The 15,302-nt window shown below is 35.5% G+C and overlaps 1 protein-coding gene across 1 annotated transcript; it reads left to right on the top strand.

Moving 5' to 3' along the window:
* Positions 1–6,850: 6,850 nt before the first annotated feature.
* On the top strand, positions 6,851–13,864 carry LOC128658109 (tigger transposable element-derived protein 1-like). Its single transcript, XM_053712605.1, has 4 exons — positions 6,851–7,636; positions 7,727–8,133; positions 8,332–8,681; positions 13,626–13,864. The coding sequence occupies exons 1-4, from the start codon at positions 6,851–6,853 to the stop codon at positions 13,862–13,864; spliced, it is 1,782 nt and encodes a 593-aa protein (XP_053568580.1).
* The last annotated feature ends 1,438 nt before the right edge of the window (positions 13,865–15,302 follow it).

Here is a 15,302-nt window from a genome sequence, read left to right as displayed (position 1 = left end):
AAATGTTGTTTAAATTATACTGTTATGTGTTAAAATATATAGCATGATAAACTACATAAATGCTTGTAGATCTAATTCTAAATTTAAACCTGATGGTTGCATGGTGTTCAATTGATAAATCCACCATGATTCTCTGCGTTTAAGTGTTAAGAGCCTATTCGGGAATTTGTTAGGGGGTATCCAGTCAATCACTTGGATTTTTAGACATGAAGGATTAGAATTGTGATGTAGTTTAAAATGTTCTGGCACACTGTGTGTCATGAAGCCATTTTTTATGTTATTGACATGTTCTCCCAACCTAGTATGTATGCTCCTTTTAGTTCTTCCTATATAGATCAAATTGCAGCTACATCTCAACAAGTATACTACATAGGTGGTGCTGCAATTACTCTTGTATTTTTGTTTAAATGTTATATGTCCCCCTGAATTGGTGAAGGTGGCCTCCCTGTTTACATATTGACACATGACACATCTATATACCCCACATTTATAGGTGCCAGGTTTCTGTTGTAACCAATGTGTTTTATCTTTAATAGTACATTGTTTATTGGGGTCGCGCAGTCTTGTGGGTGCTAAAATATTTTTAAAATCCATATTTTTTCTAAAAGTGACCAAGGGTTGGTCTGGTAAATTACCACCTAATATAGGATCTGCCTTTAACACACCCCAGTGTTTCTTTAAAATATTTTGTATTTCTCTTGAACCCTGACTGTAAGTCGTAATAAATCTGACGTTATTTTGTGTCTTGTATTGTCTCTTTTGTTTTGACTTTTCAATGGGAAGTAAAAGAGATTTTCTATCCATTAGGGAAACTTTAGCTTTTGCCTGTTCTAATGTCTTAACTGGATAGCCTTTTTCAATAAATCTAGAGTCTAATAATGCACTTTCTTGGTTGTAGTCGCTTGTTTTAGTGCAGTTCCTTTTTACCCTTTGGTATTGCCCCAGGGGGATATTGGTCTTCCACCTGGGTAAATGACCACTACTTGCATTGAGGAACCCATTCTTATCGGTTGGCTTTCTAAAGTTTTTTACTGCTACTTTATTTTGTTCATCAACATATAAGGTTAAATCAAGGAACTCCATCTGTTTAGTGTCTATTTTAGATGTGAATTTCAAATTGTAGTTGTTTGTGTTTATATATTCTATAAACTCTTTGCATAATGCTTCACTTCCTCTCCAAATGATGATCACATCATCTATATACCGAAAATAACAAATTAAATGATTATGATATGGATTGTTGGACCAGATGTAATTGTCCTCAAAGTGATGCATGTAAAGATTTGCATACGATGGGGCAAACGTAGTCCCCATCGCAGTGCCCTGTATCTGTCTATAAAACTGCTTCTCGAATATGAAATAATTATGTGAAAGTATAAAATTGATACCTGTTAAAATAAACTCAAGGTGTTGATGTGGTAAAAATCTTTGATTAATATTTCTTTGATTGCCTTGACTCCTTGGTCATGCGGTATACAAGTATATAGCAACGATACGTTGCATGATACCCACAAAAAATCATTCGACCAATCTAACCCTTCAAAGGTGTTAATTGTATGGATTGTATCCCTAAGGTATGCCTTGGTAGATTGTACTACGGGCTGCAAATAATAATCAATATATACAGACAAATTATTGGTTACTGATCCAATCCCAGAAATTATGGGCCTACCAGGTGGAGATATTAAAGTCTTGTGCACCTTAGGAAGGTGATAGAAAGTAGGTATGGTGGGGTGGTTTTCTGTTAGAAAATGAAATTCATCATTATTTAGGATGTTGTTATTTTTTGCTTCTTTCAGAATGATATTGAGTTCCTTTTTGAACTTAAGGGTGGGATCAAAGTTGAGTCTCTTGTATGTACTTTGGTCATTTAGTATGTTAAAAGCCTCTGTGAGATAATCATCTCTGTTTTGTATCACCACCCCACCACCCTTGTCCGCTGCCCTAATAATGATATTATGGTTATTTTGTAAATCTTTTAATGTTTTTCTTTCACTTATTGTTAAATTGTCATTGTATTTATGTATCTAATTATCACCTTTCTTTTCCCAAAGTTTAGTGAGATCATCACATATGAGTTTATTGAAAGTGTTTACAAATTGGCCTTGGTAGCCATTTGTATGTGTGCTCTTACACTGAATAAAATTATACTACACTTGAATTGGACTGCGCCTGTCTCTGCTCTCTATTCACAGTTTATAATACAAGTGTGTTGCGCAGCTGCGATTAGTGGTCTTCTTATTACCAAAAAGCAATGCCAAAGCCATATATGTCTGCTATTTCTAAACAAAAGGGATCCCAGAGAAGCATTTACAACCATTTGTTCCATGATTGCACAAGCTGTTTGTAAATAATTTCAGTAAGAAAACTTAAGTTTGTAAAAAAAAAAAAAAAAAAATTTTATTTGATCGCATTTGGCTGTAAAATGGTGGCATAAAATATACTAAAATGGGCCTAGATCAATACTTTAGGTTGTCTACTAAAAAAACAATATATAGTTTTGATAGGTAAATATAAAAAAGACTCTATTTATGTTTTAATATAGTGATGGCAAAAATGCTCTGGTCTTTCGGGAAGCTTTTGTCTAAAAAATGTCCAGTCATTAAGGGGGTTAAATGTCTAGGATGGCAGGAATTTGCATGCAAAATGGTATTTCTAGTGGTTGGCTTACAGTATGTGTCAGTTACCACTACTCCTATAGAGGCTTTTTAATACTAGATGGTGACGTGAGAAATTACAACAGAGAGATATTCCAAGGAATCAGTGACCTCTCAGTGGAATTGTTAGTTTTACTTCTACTGTTGGTATATTTGTTTTGACCGTGATAGTTGCTCTGTCAGCATGTGCATTTCCCTATATCTGGTTATCATTATATCTGTGTGTATGTCTGCACCTTGTTGTCTCTTTGCCAGCATGCGTGTCCCTGGGTAACTGAAACAAACATTTTGTCTGCAGATGTGAACCAGATGTCCCCGTCCAGTCTGCTTTTCATTCTAAAGGTTTAAGCTTGTTCCATCCTGAGGATATATTTATCTATATTCTTGAAATCTGTTATTATATGTGTTTTGTGTCTGTCACAATAATGCTTTATGTGTGCCTGTATCTGGTTGTTACTGAGCCAGTATGCAAGCACCTCTCTGCATCTGAAGGTTACTGTATAAGTGTTTGCTTTTGTCTACTTACTGCTGTGCCTGTGTATGTGTCTACGTTCCTGGTAACCAAACCACTTTCTAAGATGTGTGTTTCTATTTGATTTTTGTGCACACCTCCAGACACACTGAAACTGAAATGATCTCCCAAATTCCTAAACAGTTTTTCACTAAATTACTCATATTTCTATTCTTTTGTGAATGTTAAATGTCCCATATTTTGTGAGATGATCACATACCTGCCCGTTTTCATTCTCTATCATTGTGTTGAATTCTTAAAAGTAAAAACTGTGGACATCTATACCTCTCCCACTGCCACCAAAAATCCTGCCCCTAACACCCCCATACTAACAAGCCACATCCATGACCTCTTGTAACTCCACCCCTACCACCTTGCCACACCCTGGATTTTCCTGCCCCTTCTAATGTCATCTATTAATGCCCTGAACTGCTCTAACTCCACCCATACACCCTGGCCCACCCTGGATTGCTCTGTCCTTTTCATATCACCCGAGTGGTTCTAAATCCACCCATACCACCTGGCCCACCCTGGATGGCCATAAGTGTACCTTTTCTATTTATCAACACCCTGTGCTGCCCTGACTCCACCTATACAACCTAGCAATGACCTGTACTGCCTTGAATTACTGACATACTGCCTATGCACACTCTGAATATTCCATATAGTCATTTCCTGATTTGCCCTGACTCTTCCTATACTGCCTAGTTCTCCCAGAGCTGCACCACTGCACCCATGATACTTAGCCATGCCCTTGATGGCCCTAGCTCAATCCAACTTCCAAAAATACACTCTCTGAACTGCCTTGACTCCATCTTTGCTACTTATCCACATCCTGTGTTATATACTACGTAACAATATTATGGGTTACAATATTATTTATTATTTACTTATATTGATTTCAGAAGTAACCGCCAATAATACCATATAATTTTGTCTATTAGAATATCTCAGTGGTATATCCTAATAATATTAATACATCTCCAAGCGTCCTCCAAGCGTGTTAGTAAGTTTGAGTATGAATATTAATAATAGCAGTAATAATATTGCCGTCAATTATCGATATTAATATTCAATAACACTTTAAAATATTTCCTAAGTTCTGACCAGTTAATCTCTATGAACACATTAATTACATTTATGTAGTAAATGAATATCACCTATGACCATATATATATACAAAAATTGGTAATACAATATTAAAATATAAAGCTGGCTATAGAGATATTTAGATTAATTACTATTCAATTAAATCGTCTGTTACCTCTGTATTATGGACACAATATTTCTATAGATAGAGCCTAACTCAGAATTAATTTAATATCAAATATTATCATTAAATTTTACAAGAACAATTTGTAATTAGCCAGCAACACTAATCCAATGCCAAAAAGTTGGATTACTAACTTAACAATGCTTAGTTAACAACAACCAGAGATTTAACCACTATAATATATGCAATTTTTTAAATATATCACAGTAGCTCCAAATTAACTTATGACTTCAAAATACAAAAAACCTTCCCTCTTAATAGTAAATTGCTTAATGCTAGATATGATTATTTATAGATCACACTGGCCTATAAATATTAAATTATCGCTATAAATTACACCTTTAAATACAGCTTCATCTAAACTACTGCTATAAAGACTACCTTTGATTTAAATATTAAATATATTTAACAATCGCTTATACTTTACTAGCTACCAATATTTGAGAGTTTCAGCTTTTCCAATCAGAATTCTGTTTCACCGTCATATGGTAAAGTTTTGCACAAATCTGAAGGTGAATAGTAGGCCCAATTTTGTTTGCCCTTTTTGGTATAAAAAGAGTTTCCCATCAAAAGTTTGTCTCACAAAGAGTGTGTATATCCAAGGCAGAAGTTCAGTCAGTAAGGCAAGGTAAGCAGCATCAGCCCCTTTCAGTTCCTGTGCAAAGAATTTTATCTGTGATAAAATCTCACCTTCATTTCTAATCATCCAATGAAATTCTGGGTACGCCATTTGTTCAACTTTATATGGGCTTTTTAATCTGACTGAGAGCGTATTTTCGAGTCCAAACATGGGTATATTTTATAATATATATTTCCTACTATTTTATATCATATATAATCTGGAAGTAGCAGCCTGATGTAATTAATCATATAGCCATATCTATATTTGAGCATCATTCCATTTTAATATAAATACAGTATATTCCATATTTAGCACACACAACATTTCTCCAATTTTTGAGTGTGTAAAAGCACAATTATGGTATATTTAATAGTACAAATTATTAGGTATGGATCAGTCAATTCAGAGCCCAATTTAAAATTTATATATCTTGGAACATCATATGCCTATAAAAAATAAAAAAGGTAATTTGTTCTGAAATAGTTAAACACTCTAAATATCATACAGATATATATATTTAATTCACTTTATATCCAACACAGTGTGTAACATGTGATGTATCTCTTAGACTCGTATGTATATTATTCAGACAGTCTGAGGTACATATTAAATATTTGAAAATTATAGACAATTTAATTAAACTTTAACTTTTCAATCTTATATGCTTTCAACTTCCACAAGATTAAAAATACTTTTCCTTTTGTTACCTTTAACTCAGACACAGTCTGGGGCTTGTATATTGGAACTCATTGTGTACTAATTTGCACTGAAGTGTGAATGGTTATATTTTGCTGTCCATCCAGAAATCTTGCTAGCTTCAAAGAACTGATCACTTGTAGAGTGTCACTACAGGGGTCTATGGTGAACTAACTCTTCAGGCAGGAATCTCCTTATATGGGGGTTCAAACCTGAGAGTGTCCAATGTGATAAGGTCCATTTGAAGTGTGTATATTTGAGACATCCTGGTCTGTGAAGTTTATCTTACTCAGTAAGGAGGGGTTGTGTCACCCACCTCAGTCATTTACAAATAGTTAAAGCACTTTTTGTCAAAACAATATTGGTGCAATATTAATCAGTATGATGGTATATACAGTATATATACGTATATGTGACCCTAATTCCACCCCTGGGTGACCCTGATTCACCCACCCCCTCTAATCATACCATGAAGTGCCCTGAGTCCACCCTTACTGCCTAGCCACATCTTGATACCACTTACCTGTGCCACCAAGTCATGCTCTGTATTGCCTTATTTTTTTGTTTACACAGATTTACATGTTACTAATATATACGTTATGCATATTCTTAATTCTCACTGCTAATACACACATATATATATATATACAGGCATACCCCGCTTTACGGACCTTCACTTTACGGACACTCGCGAGTACGTACATAGCTATTACGGACCCTCTCTTTACGGACACTTGCGAGAACGGACAAAACCCGCCCCTGCGCACATGAAACAGTTAGTCTCTATGGTTCAGGAAGAGGTTGCCGCGCGCCAGGAAGATGTTGCTGCGCACCAGGAAGAGGTGGGGTTTCCGCTCACTGTGTAGAAGCCGCGCACTTTGCAAGTAAAAAAGTGAAATTAAAAAGTGAATCGTGTATAGAAGATTCCTGCACCCAAATTGCTATTTTATTCCTGCCATAATACTGCACTGTACCACTACTTGAACATAGAACTTTGGGGAACATATACAGTACTGTATACAGTACACGTACAGTACTGATTGTAACACGCTTGGCACACAGTACAAATGTACCTTTACCTAGAGCTGATAATGGCAGATAAAAAGAAATGCCGTAAATCTATTACCTTGGATATGAAGCTTAAAATTATTAGATTGTATGATGAAGGTGTAATTCAAGCTGAAATAGGCCGAAAGCTAGGCTTCACTAGGACCACAATTAACACAGTCATGAAGAACAGAGAAAAAATTGTTGCAGAAGTTAAAAGTGCTACACCTGTTAACACCACAACAATTCAAAAAAGGGATAGCATTGTTGCAGACATGGAGAGACTCCTAATACTTTGGATAGAAAATCAGACAACACGCCATGTTCCTGTAAACCAGGCAATTATACAAAGTAAAGCCTTAAGCTTATTCAATGACCTGAAGGCTAAGAAAGGTGAAGCAGCAAAGGATGCTGAATTTGTTGCAAGCCGTGGATGGTTTGATAGGTTTAAGAAGAGGTCTAATCTACATAACATCAAAGTACAAGGAGAGGCAGCTGCTGCAGATACTGAGGCTGCAGAAAGCTATCCAAGTGAATTTGCAAAAATTATTGAAGATGGAGGCTACTCCATGGATCAAATTTTTAATGTGGATGAGACTGGTCTATTCTGGAAGAAGATGCCTGCAAGAACCTTCATTGCAAGACAGGAAAAATCAATGCCAGGCTACAAGCCAGCTAAAGATAGAATAACCCTTCTGTTAGGTGGCAATGCTTCTGGTACCTTAAAGCTAAAGCCTTTGTTTATTTACCGTTTTCAAAATCCAAGAGCTTTGAAGAACTACGTTAAAACTAGACTTCCAGTGCATTGGAGGGCAAATAAAAAAGCATGGGTAACTGCAGCCCTTTTTGAGGATTGGTTTGACACCTGCTTTGTTCCAGAGGTGAAAGCTTATTGCAAGGACAATAATATCCCTTTCAAGATTTTGCTGCTTGTTGATAATGCTCCTGGACACCCTCGAACGCTAGATAAGCTCAACCCTAACATTAGAGTGGAATTCCTACCACCAAATACCACCTCATTACTGCAGCCCATGGATCAATGTGTCATAGCTGCCTTCAAGTTAAACTACTTAAAAAGAACATTCAGTAAGTGTATTGCAGCAATAGACAAAGAAGAAGGTGCAGGGCAAGAAGTCCTATCGAAATTCTGGAAAAGCTACAACATCTTGGATTGCATTAAAACTGTAAGAGATGCTTGGAATGACATAAAGGATACCACAATGAAAAGGGCCTGGAAAAAGTTATGCCCACAGTTAGCTGATGATTCTGAAGGCGTTGATGATTCTGTAGCTAATGTTACTGAAAATATTGTAGAGATGGCAAGGCAGTTAGAGCTGGAAGTAGAGCCAGAAGATGTTGCTGAACTGCTTGCGTCCCATACTGAGCCCCTCAGCAATGAAGATCTTCTAGAACTTGAAGAGGAGAGAGAAGAAGAAGAAGATGTGCAAAATGGGGTTGAGACCATTGAACAGCCTGAAGGCTTAACTTCAAAAATTCTCTTTCAAGCTTTCCGTCATCTTGATAGCGACATGGCTCTTTTTGAAAAGCATGATAGGGACTTTGAAAGAAGCTTCACAGTCAATGGTAACATTTCAGGGGCTTATTCCTGTTACAAAGAAATCTACAGAGAAAAGAAGAGAACTACACTTCAAACCTCCATAGAGACTTACTTTTCTAAAAGTCCATCAGCACGCAGATCATCATCATCGACAGACAGTCATTTGGATACCAGATCATCAACTGACAGTCCATTTCCAGCTCTGGCATCACCACCCAGTCCTGCTCCTTCTCTTATTGCTACTTGTAGTACACCCAATTCGCAAGCAAGAAAGCGTCTCGCCTTTGAAGAGTTGACTTGTGAAACAGAAGACACCAGTATGACTTCATCCTTACTAGAATAAATGCTCATAGCTGATCCTAAGCTTAGAAAATGTTGTGTTTATTTTGCAATACTGTACTGTACAGTAAAGATGTTCTCTTGCCCTAAGCTGATCCTAAGCTTACAAAATGTTGTGTTTATTTTGCAATACAGTACAGTACTGTACAGTAAATATGTTCTCTTGCCCTAAGCTGATCCTAAGCTTACAAAATGTTGTGTTTATTTTGCAATACAGTACAGTAAATATGTTCTCTTGTCCTAAGCTGATCCTAAGCTTAGAAAATGTTGTGTTTATTTTGCAATACAGTACAGTAAATATGTTCTCTTACCCTAAGCTGATCCTAAGCTTAGAAAATGTTGTGTTTATTTTGCAAAACTGTACAGTACAGTAATTATGTTCTCTTGTCCTAAGCTGTTCCTAAGCTTAGAAAATGTTGTCTTTATTTTGCAATACAGTACAGTAAATACTGTATGTTCTGTTGCCCTAAGCTGATCCTAAGCTTAGAAAAAAATGTGTTTATTTTGCAATAAATATTTTCTTTTGGCCTAACCTTATAGTATTGTGTTTATTTTAGTTATAAATGTATTATTTATATCAGTTATGCCTATAAATGACTATTATAATGCAGTACAAGCATTGAGAAGTAAAAAAAAAGTATTGCTTCACTTTAAGTACATTTTCGTTTTACATACATGCTCTGGTCCCATTGTGTACATAAATGTGGGGTATGCCTGTATATATATATATATATATATATATATATATATATATATCTTTTAATGAAGTCAGTATTACACAAATAAAAACAGTTAATGCATTCATTTGTGTGTTCACCTGAATCTACAAAAGATTCAGAATTCAGAACATAAAGTCAAAATTAAACTTTTATGATGCCGATGCAGCATACAATTTTGAAAAACTTTCCAATTTACTTCTGTTATCTAATTTGCTTTGTTCTCTTGGTATCCTGTGTGCATAACATCCCTAGTTAGGCTTTGGAGCAGCAAAGCGCTATTGGGAGCTAGCTGCTCATTGTTAGGTGCACATATATCCCTCTTGTTATTGGATCACCCTATTTCTTCAGATAGCTCTCAGTATTGTAGTGCTGCTCCTTCAACAAAGGATACCAAGAGAATGAAGCAAATTTGATACTAAAAATAAACTGGAAAGCTGTTTAAATTGTATGCTCTATGAATCATGAAATTTATTTTTGGGTTTTATGTCCCTTTATCATTGAACCTTGTTGATTATATCTACAAAGATGCAATATAAAATAATAAATTAGATAATCAATATTATTCTGATGACATCACATATCAGAATAAGCAGTTATACTGAGTAAAAAGAGCCCTACGTCGTGCATTGGCATTATAGCCCAGGTAACAGTATATATGTTACAGTCCAGAGAACACTGAATATAATCACCAAGTACTTGGAATGTACTAAAATTCTTCCCTGTTCTTGCTATATCTCATAAACTATTTACTCTGCAATAACATTTTGTCAGACAGACAAAGACATTGTACTTTGCTACACACTAGTCAGAAATACTGTTGCAGTAAGCATACCTTATTTAGCTAAACAGAAACAGACATTGCACTATTTAATCTAACCTTGTTCAGTGGAATAAAACATACCCTTCCTACACTATCCCACTTCATTCAGCAAAAATGGCACAGTCTGTAAATCAAATATTTGCATAACTGTACCAATACACATTACAGTACAGCACTCAGATCATTTTATTCATAGAAATGGGCAGTCAGAAGCAGAGCTTGAGTGGTCCATGGTAGGCTTAAAGGGACACTGAACCCAAATTTTTTCTTTCATGATTCAGATAGAGCATGCAATTTTCAGCAACTTTCTCATTTACTCCTATTATCAATTTTTCTTTGTTCTCTTGCTATCTTTATTTAAAAAGCAGGAGTGTGATGCATAGGAGCCCGCCCATTTTTGGTTGAGAACCTGGGTTATGCTTGCTTATTGGTGTAAGCCTCCAATAAACAAGCGCTATCCATGGTGCTGAACCTAAAATGGGCTGGCTTCTAAGATTTACATTCCTGCTTTTAAAATAAAGATAGCAAGAGAACAAAGAAAAATTGATAATAGGAGTAAATTAGAAAGTTGCTTAAAATCTCATACTCTATCTTAATCATGAAATAAAAAATGTGGGTTCAGTGTCCCTTTAAAGGGATAGAAAGGTCAAAACTGAAATGTGTGTGAGTATATATACGTATACATTGTGAACTCTTGCACATACATATAAAAAGACTTCACAATTTAATAATGGAAATAAATTAAAAAGTCTCTTAAAGCTGCATGCTCTAGCTGAATCATGAAAGTTTAATTTAAGCTTTAGTGTCCCTTTAATAAAATTAATTTGGTAAACAACAAATATATGTAATTAACATAATAAATACAAATCTCAGGTGAAAAATTAACCGTGAGATATTATTTAAATAAGTTGAAGGATCTTGTGTCTACAGTTCAAAAATGTTTTTTTAAATGCTATTTAAAATTGAAATGCACCCATGCACATTTCAATTTTGGCCTTTCTATCCCTTTAAGCAGCCTTTCAGTGTCAGTGAAGTTTGGTTCAGGGATAGAGACCTGGCAATACTGAGGATGATTGAGCCGGAGGCAGAATTTAGACTGGGTAGGGTTCAGGCATGTTTCAATACAGAGGCGTAACTAGAAACCACAGGGCCCAGGTGCAAGAATCTAATTGCGACCTCTGCACCCCCTGAAGATTCGTCCCTGTTTCAATAACAATGGTCGTCATATAAGTGCAAGAAGGGACATTGGAACTTAGCTCCAAAATCAGAACTATACTACAAATGACTGCACAAATTGCTCTGCTGTATGTATACAGGATGCCAATGTTAAAAATAAGTTAAATAAGATGCTGCGTCTAAATACTAATACTAGATGACAGGAATGATTATTATGATCAGCACATTCTCTAATTAGAAAAACATCACTATCTCTAAAGGTTTTTAGAAGGAGATTTTACTAAATAACATTTATTGTAGAGTGAATATTTACTATGTGTAAAGAACTAATATAGTACAGTAGAACTACAACAGATGTATTATTAAAAGACAAAAGCAATAACACTTACGCAATTTAAAATGAGCAGTAGATTTTCTGAGAAATCTCAAAATTGCCTTCTGTTTTTCTGCCTACTATATTATAACAGTCATTAGCAAATCCCACACTCATATATATATACTGTATATATATATATATAACAACAAAAGGCAAATCCAGCGAGCTTCATAGAAAACAGCGGTAAATTTTATCATTTAAAATGATAGAATGCACATTAAAACGGGGGCAAAAGGACTATGAGATCAAAAAATATGCCATAAGACATCAGCTGCCAGTGGGTCTTACGCGTTTCGGCTGGTTGTTAGCCTTATTCATAGACCATGTACTATATCCAGTGTTACACCCTTTAATAGCCTAATAACTAGGAGTTAATGGTGTACAGCTGATGCATAATGCATATCCTCTTAAACAGTATGGCTCAAGCATAAGTACAAATATTAGTCATGGGTACTAATAGTTAGAAGGTAAACACTGATTGAGAGTTTGAAGACAAGAAGAATTTTACACTTGTACACAACTAAGCATGATAATTAAATACATACAAATAGGAGAAGAAGACAAAAAATATATATATACACTGTAGACTCTTGCACATGCTCAGTAGGAACTAATGCCTCAGAGAGTGTGCATAGAGAAACACTGCGTGCAATGCATTTAAAAACAGCTTCACATAGATCAACTACATTTGCATGATATGAGCCTAATGAGTTTAATGTATTATCAAAAAAGGTTAGCCCAAAATAAAACATGATTTGTTTCAGGTCAGATGAACAAGCATTTAGAAGTGAAATAGAAACCCATACAAAACACGGATTTTATCATTTAGCAATAATTCTAATAATTCCAAGAAACAAATGCTTGCAAAAAGGAATAAAGATAAGCAAAATTAGGCAACAAACAGTGAAAACAAGATCATTTTGGATTAGTTCCCAGTTCTCAGAAGCACATGGGTATATCAACAAATCAGATTATCTCTTGTGTGCAATAAAGATAGGCTAACTAACTGAGGTCATTAAAAGGTCTGTTTTACCAGAAAGACAAAGGCAAAATGGTACGAGACTTTAAAGGGACATTATACACTCATTTTTTATTTGCATACATGTTTTGTAGATGATCTATTTATATAGCCCATAAAGTTTTAGTTTTTTAAAAAAAAAAATGTATAGTTTTGCTTATTTTTAAATAACATTGCTCTGATTTTCAGACTCCTAACCAAGCCCCCCCAAAGTTTTATGAGAATACCGTCAGCTACCTACTGCAGCTTGCTCCTGTTTGTGTACAAGGTCTTTTCATATGCAAAAGAAGGGGGAGTGTCTTATCTCACACTTGCAATGGGCTTTCCAGCTACCTTTTCAACAGAGCTAAACTGAGAGCTTCTAAGTAAGTTTTTAAACAGTTTTATACTGGATTTTTATATCAGTATCTGTGCATCTTATTCTTTATAGTAGTGTCTATTACATGCAGTTATATGAAAATGAGTGTATACTGTCCCTTTAATGCAGACACTGCTACCACAGAAAAACTAAAACTTGTAAAATGTTTTATTTTTATTTATATTTCATATTTAAATAAAACTCTACCCGGGTATAGACAAAATACAGCAGAATTGTATAATCAACAAGTGTATCATAAAAAAAGATAATGTAATAGCACTTACTCTGAATTTTACATTTGTAATGTTACAGCCATCAACCAATCACAGACTCATATACGTATACAGTGTGAACTTTTGCACATGCTCAGTAGAAGCTGGTGCCTTAGAGAGTGTACATGTAAAAAGACTGTTGACAATTTAAAAACGGAAATAGATTAAAAAGTCTCTTAAAAGGCACCACTGTCGGAGATCCACTTAAAGTTATTGAAAGCGCACAGCTACAGTCACTGGCCTCACTAGGATCTGATCTTACACAGCTTGGTGCTTTCTCTGTCGCAGCTTTGTTCGCGGCCTGGCTGCAGGTGGCTAGAGGTACAGCGGAGTGGAGTATGGTCGGAACACCTTGCCGAGCTTTTGATTGCCTCACCCCAGCTACATATCGTAAACGAGCCGTTAAATCTGGAATTGGGTGATTTATATCTATTTCCTGACCGATATCGGAGGGCTGCTAAAACCACCACGTGAGGTCTAATATACAGAAGCAAGTTTCATTATGTGAATATTTCCAGTTTTATTTCCTAACTCTAAGGCTACTTTACACCAACACTCCTAGATGTGAGCGAGGTATCTGAACTGATTACAGAAGCTGCCCAGAGTCATCCTTTATATTACGCATTAAGACTAATGTCCTGCTTACCTCTGACTTTGATTAATTATATGTTGTACCTCTATACTGGGACTTGCAGCTTAGCATGGAACCATAGGAGCAAACATTTCCCACAGTGAAACTACATTTTATTGATATATTGCTGGGTATGGAATAGTTCATAGACGCATATCATCTAGGTTTAGGTGCTATAATTTCCACTGCTATTGTGCTGGCTCTGTTCAATATGACGAGATTGCTCCACGAGGGTTAATGCCATTTGTCTGCCTGCGGCCGGGGCAGAACTCTTGGTTCCCACTATAGCTGATAGAACCAAGCTGCTAAAATATATATTTTACTAACTCTAACTGGCATATTTACTGTTGCAATATACAGCCCTACACTATTAGGCTCCCACATTACAGTTATGATTGTGATTTTGGTTATAAATATGTTTATATATATATATATATATGTTTTATAGACTTTCTCTAGTTAACAGATATATATGTTTTTGCTTATTGACATAGGATGTTAAAATTTTGCTGAGCATGTACCCCTATTTGTATATACTGCTGATGTTGCTTACCTAATCCTCAACTCATATAATAAGAGTGGTATTTGCCCATCCTATAGGATAACCTGATTTCTATTAAGTATAGGATCTGTGAGCCTTCACTTAAATGAACTAGACAAATTAGGTATTAGCTTACACCTTCTATAAGAAGACTGTGGTTAGTCTACATGTTAGCATAATTATATTCGGCACCATGCGTTAAAATATAGGTTCCTTTACCATGCTCTCTGACAAACCTGCAACTATATGAGATCCATATAATTGCTCGCTTTGGGCAATGTACGACAAAATAGCCACGAACCCCAGTAGCAAGCCCCTATGAAGTATAGGTCTCTTCTGATAAGCTCTTCCTACTGCTGCATAACCTATCAGCATTAACTCCTACAGTAACTAAAAACTCTAATGAGGTTTTCCAGTCAGGATCCAAAAGTGGTCCTCTTTGGTAACATTAGCCTCCATTAGCTTGGTTTGTTAGTGCAGAGGTCCAAAAGTGGCCTCAATTATCATTTTGGAGGTGTACAGAATACTAGGCATAACATCTACATGTTGGTATCTTTTATTTTATTCCTTTTTCTACCAGATATATATGTTACCAATTTACAATATCACTTGTTTGTATCCCAGCATTACCTTTGTATCATAAGACTTGATATACTATGTATGCCTTTCTACTCTCATCAACATTAAT

This window comes from Bombina bombina, chromosome 4, assembly GCF_027579735.1.
Source record: "Bombina bombina isolate aBomBom1 chromosome 4, aBomBom1.pri, whole genome shotgun sequence".
Taxonomy (NCBI): Eukaryota; Metazoa; Chordata; class Amphibia; order Anura; family Bombinatoridae; genus Bombina; species Bombina bombina.
The sequence above is the reverse complement of the archived record's forward strand: the minus strand, read 5'-3'. Positions and strand labels throughout refer to the sequence as shown.

Bases quoted from the DNA above. Each gene is read 5' to 3' on its own strand.
- LOC128658109 (XM_053712605.1), top strand. From the start codon at position 6,851: ATGGCAGATAAAAAGAAATGCCGTAAATCTATTACCTTGGATATGAAG. The intron at 8,134-8,331 runs GTTAGAGCTGGA...TCATCTTGATAG, and splicing joins ATTGTAGAGATGGCAAGGCA to CGACATGGCTCTTTTTGAAA. The intron at 8,682-13,625 runs GTATGACTTCAT...GTCTCTTAAAAG, and splicing joins TTGTGAAACAGAAGACACCA to GCACCACTGTCGGAGATCCA.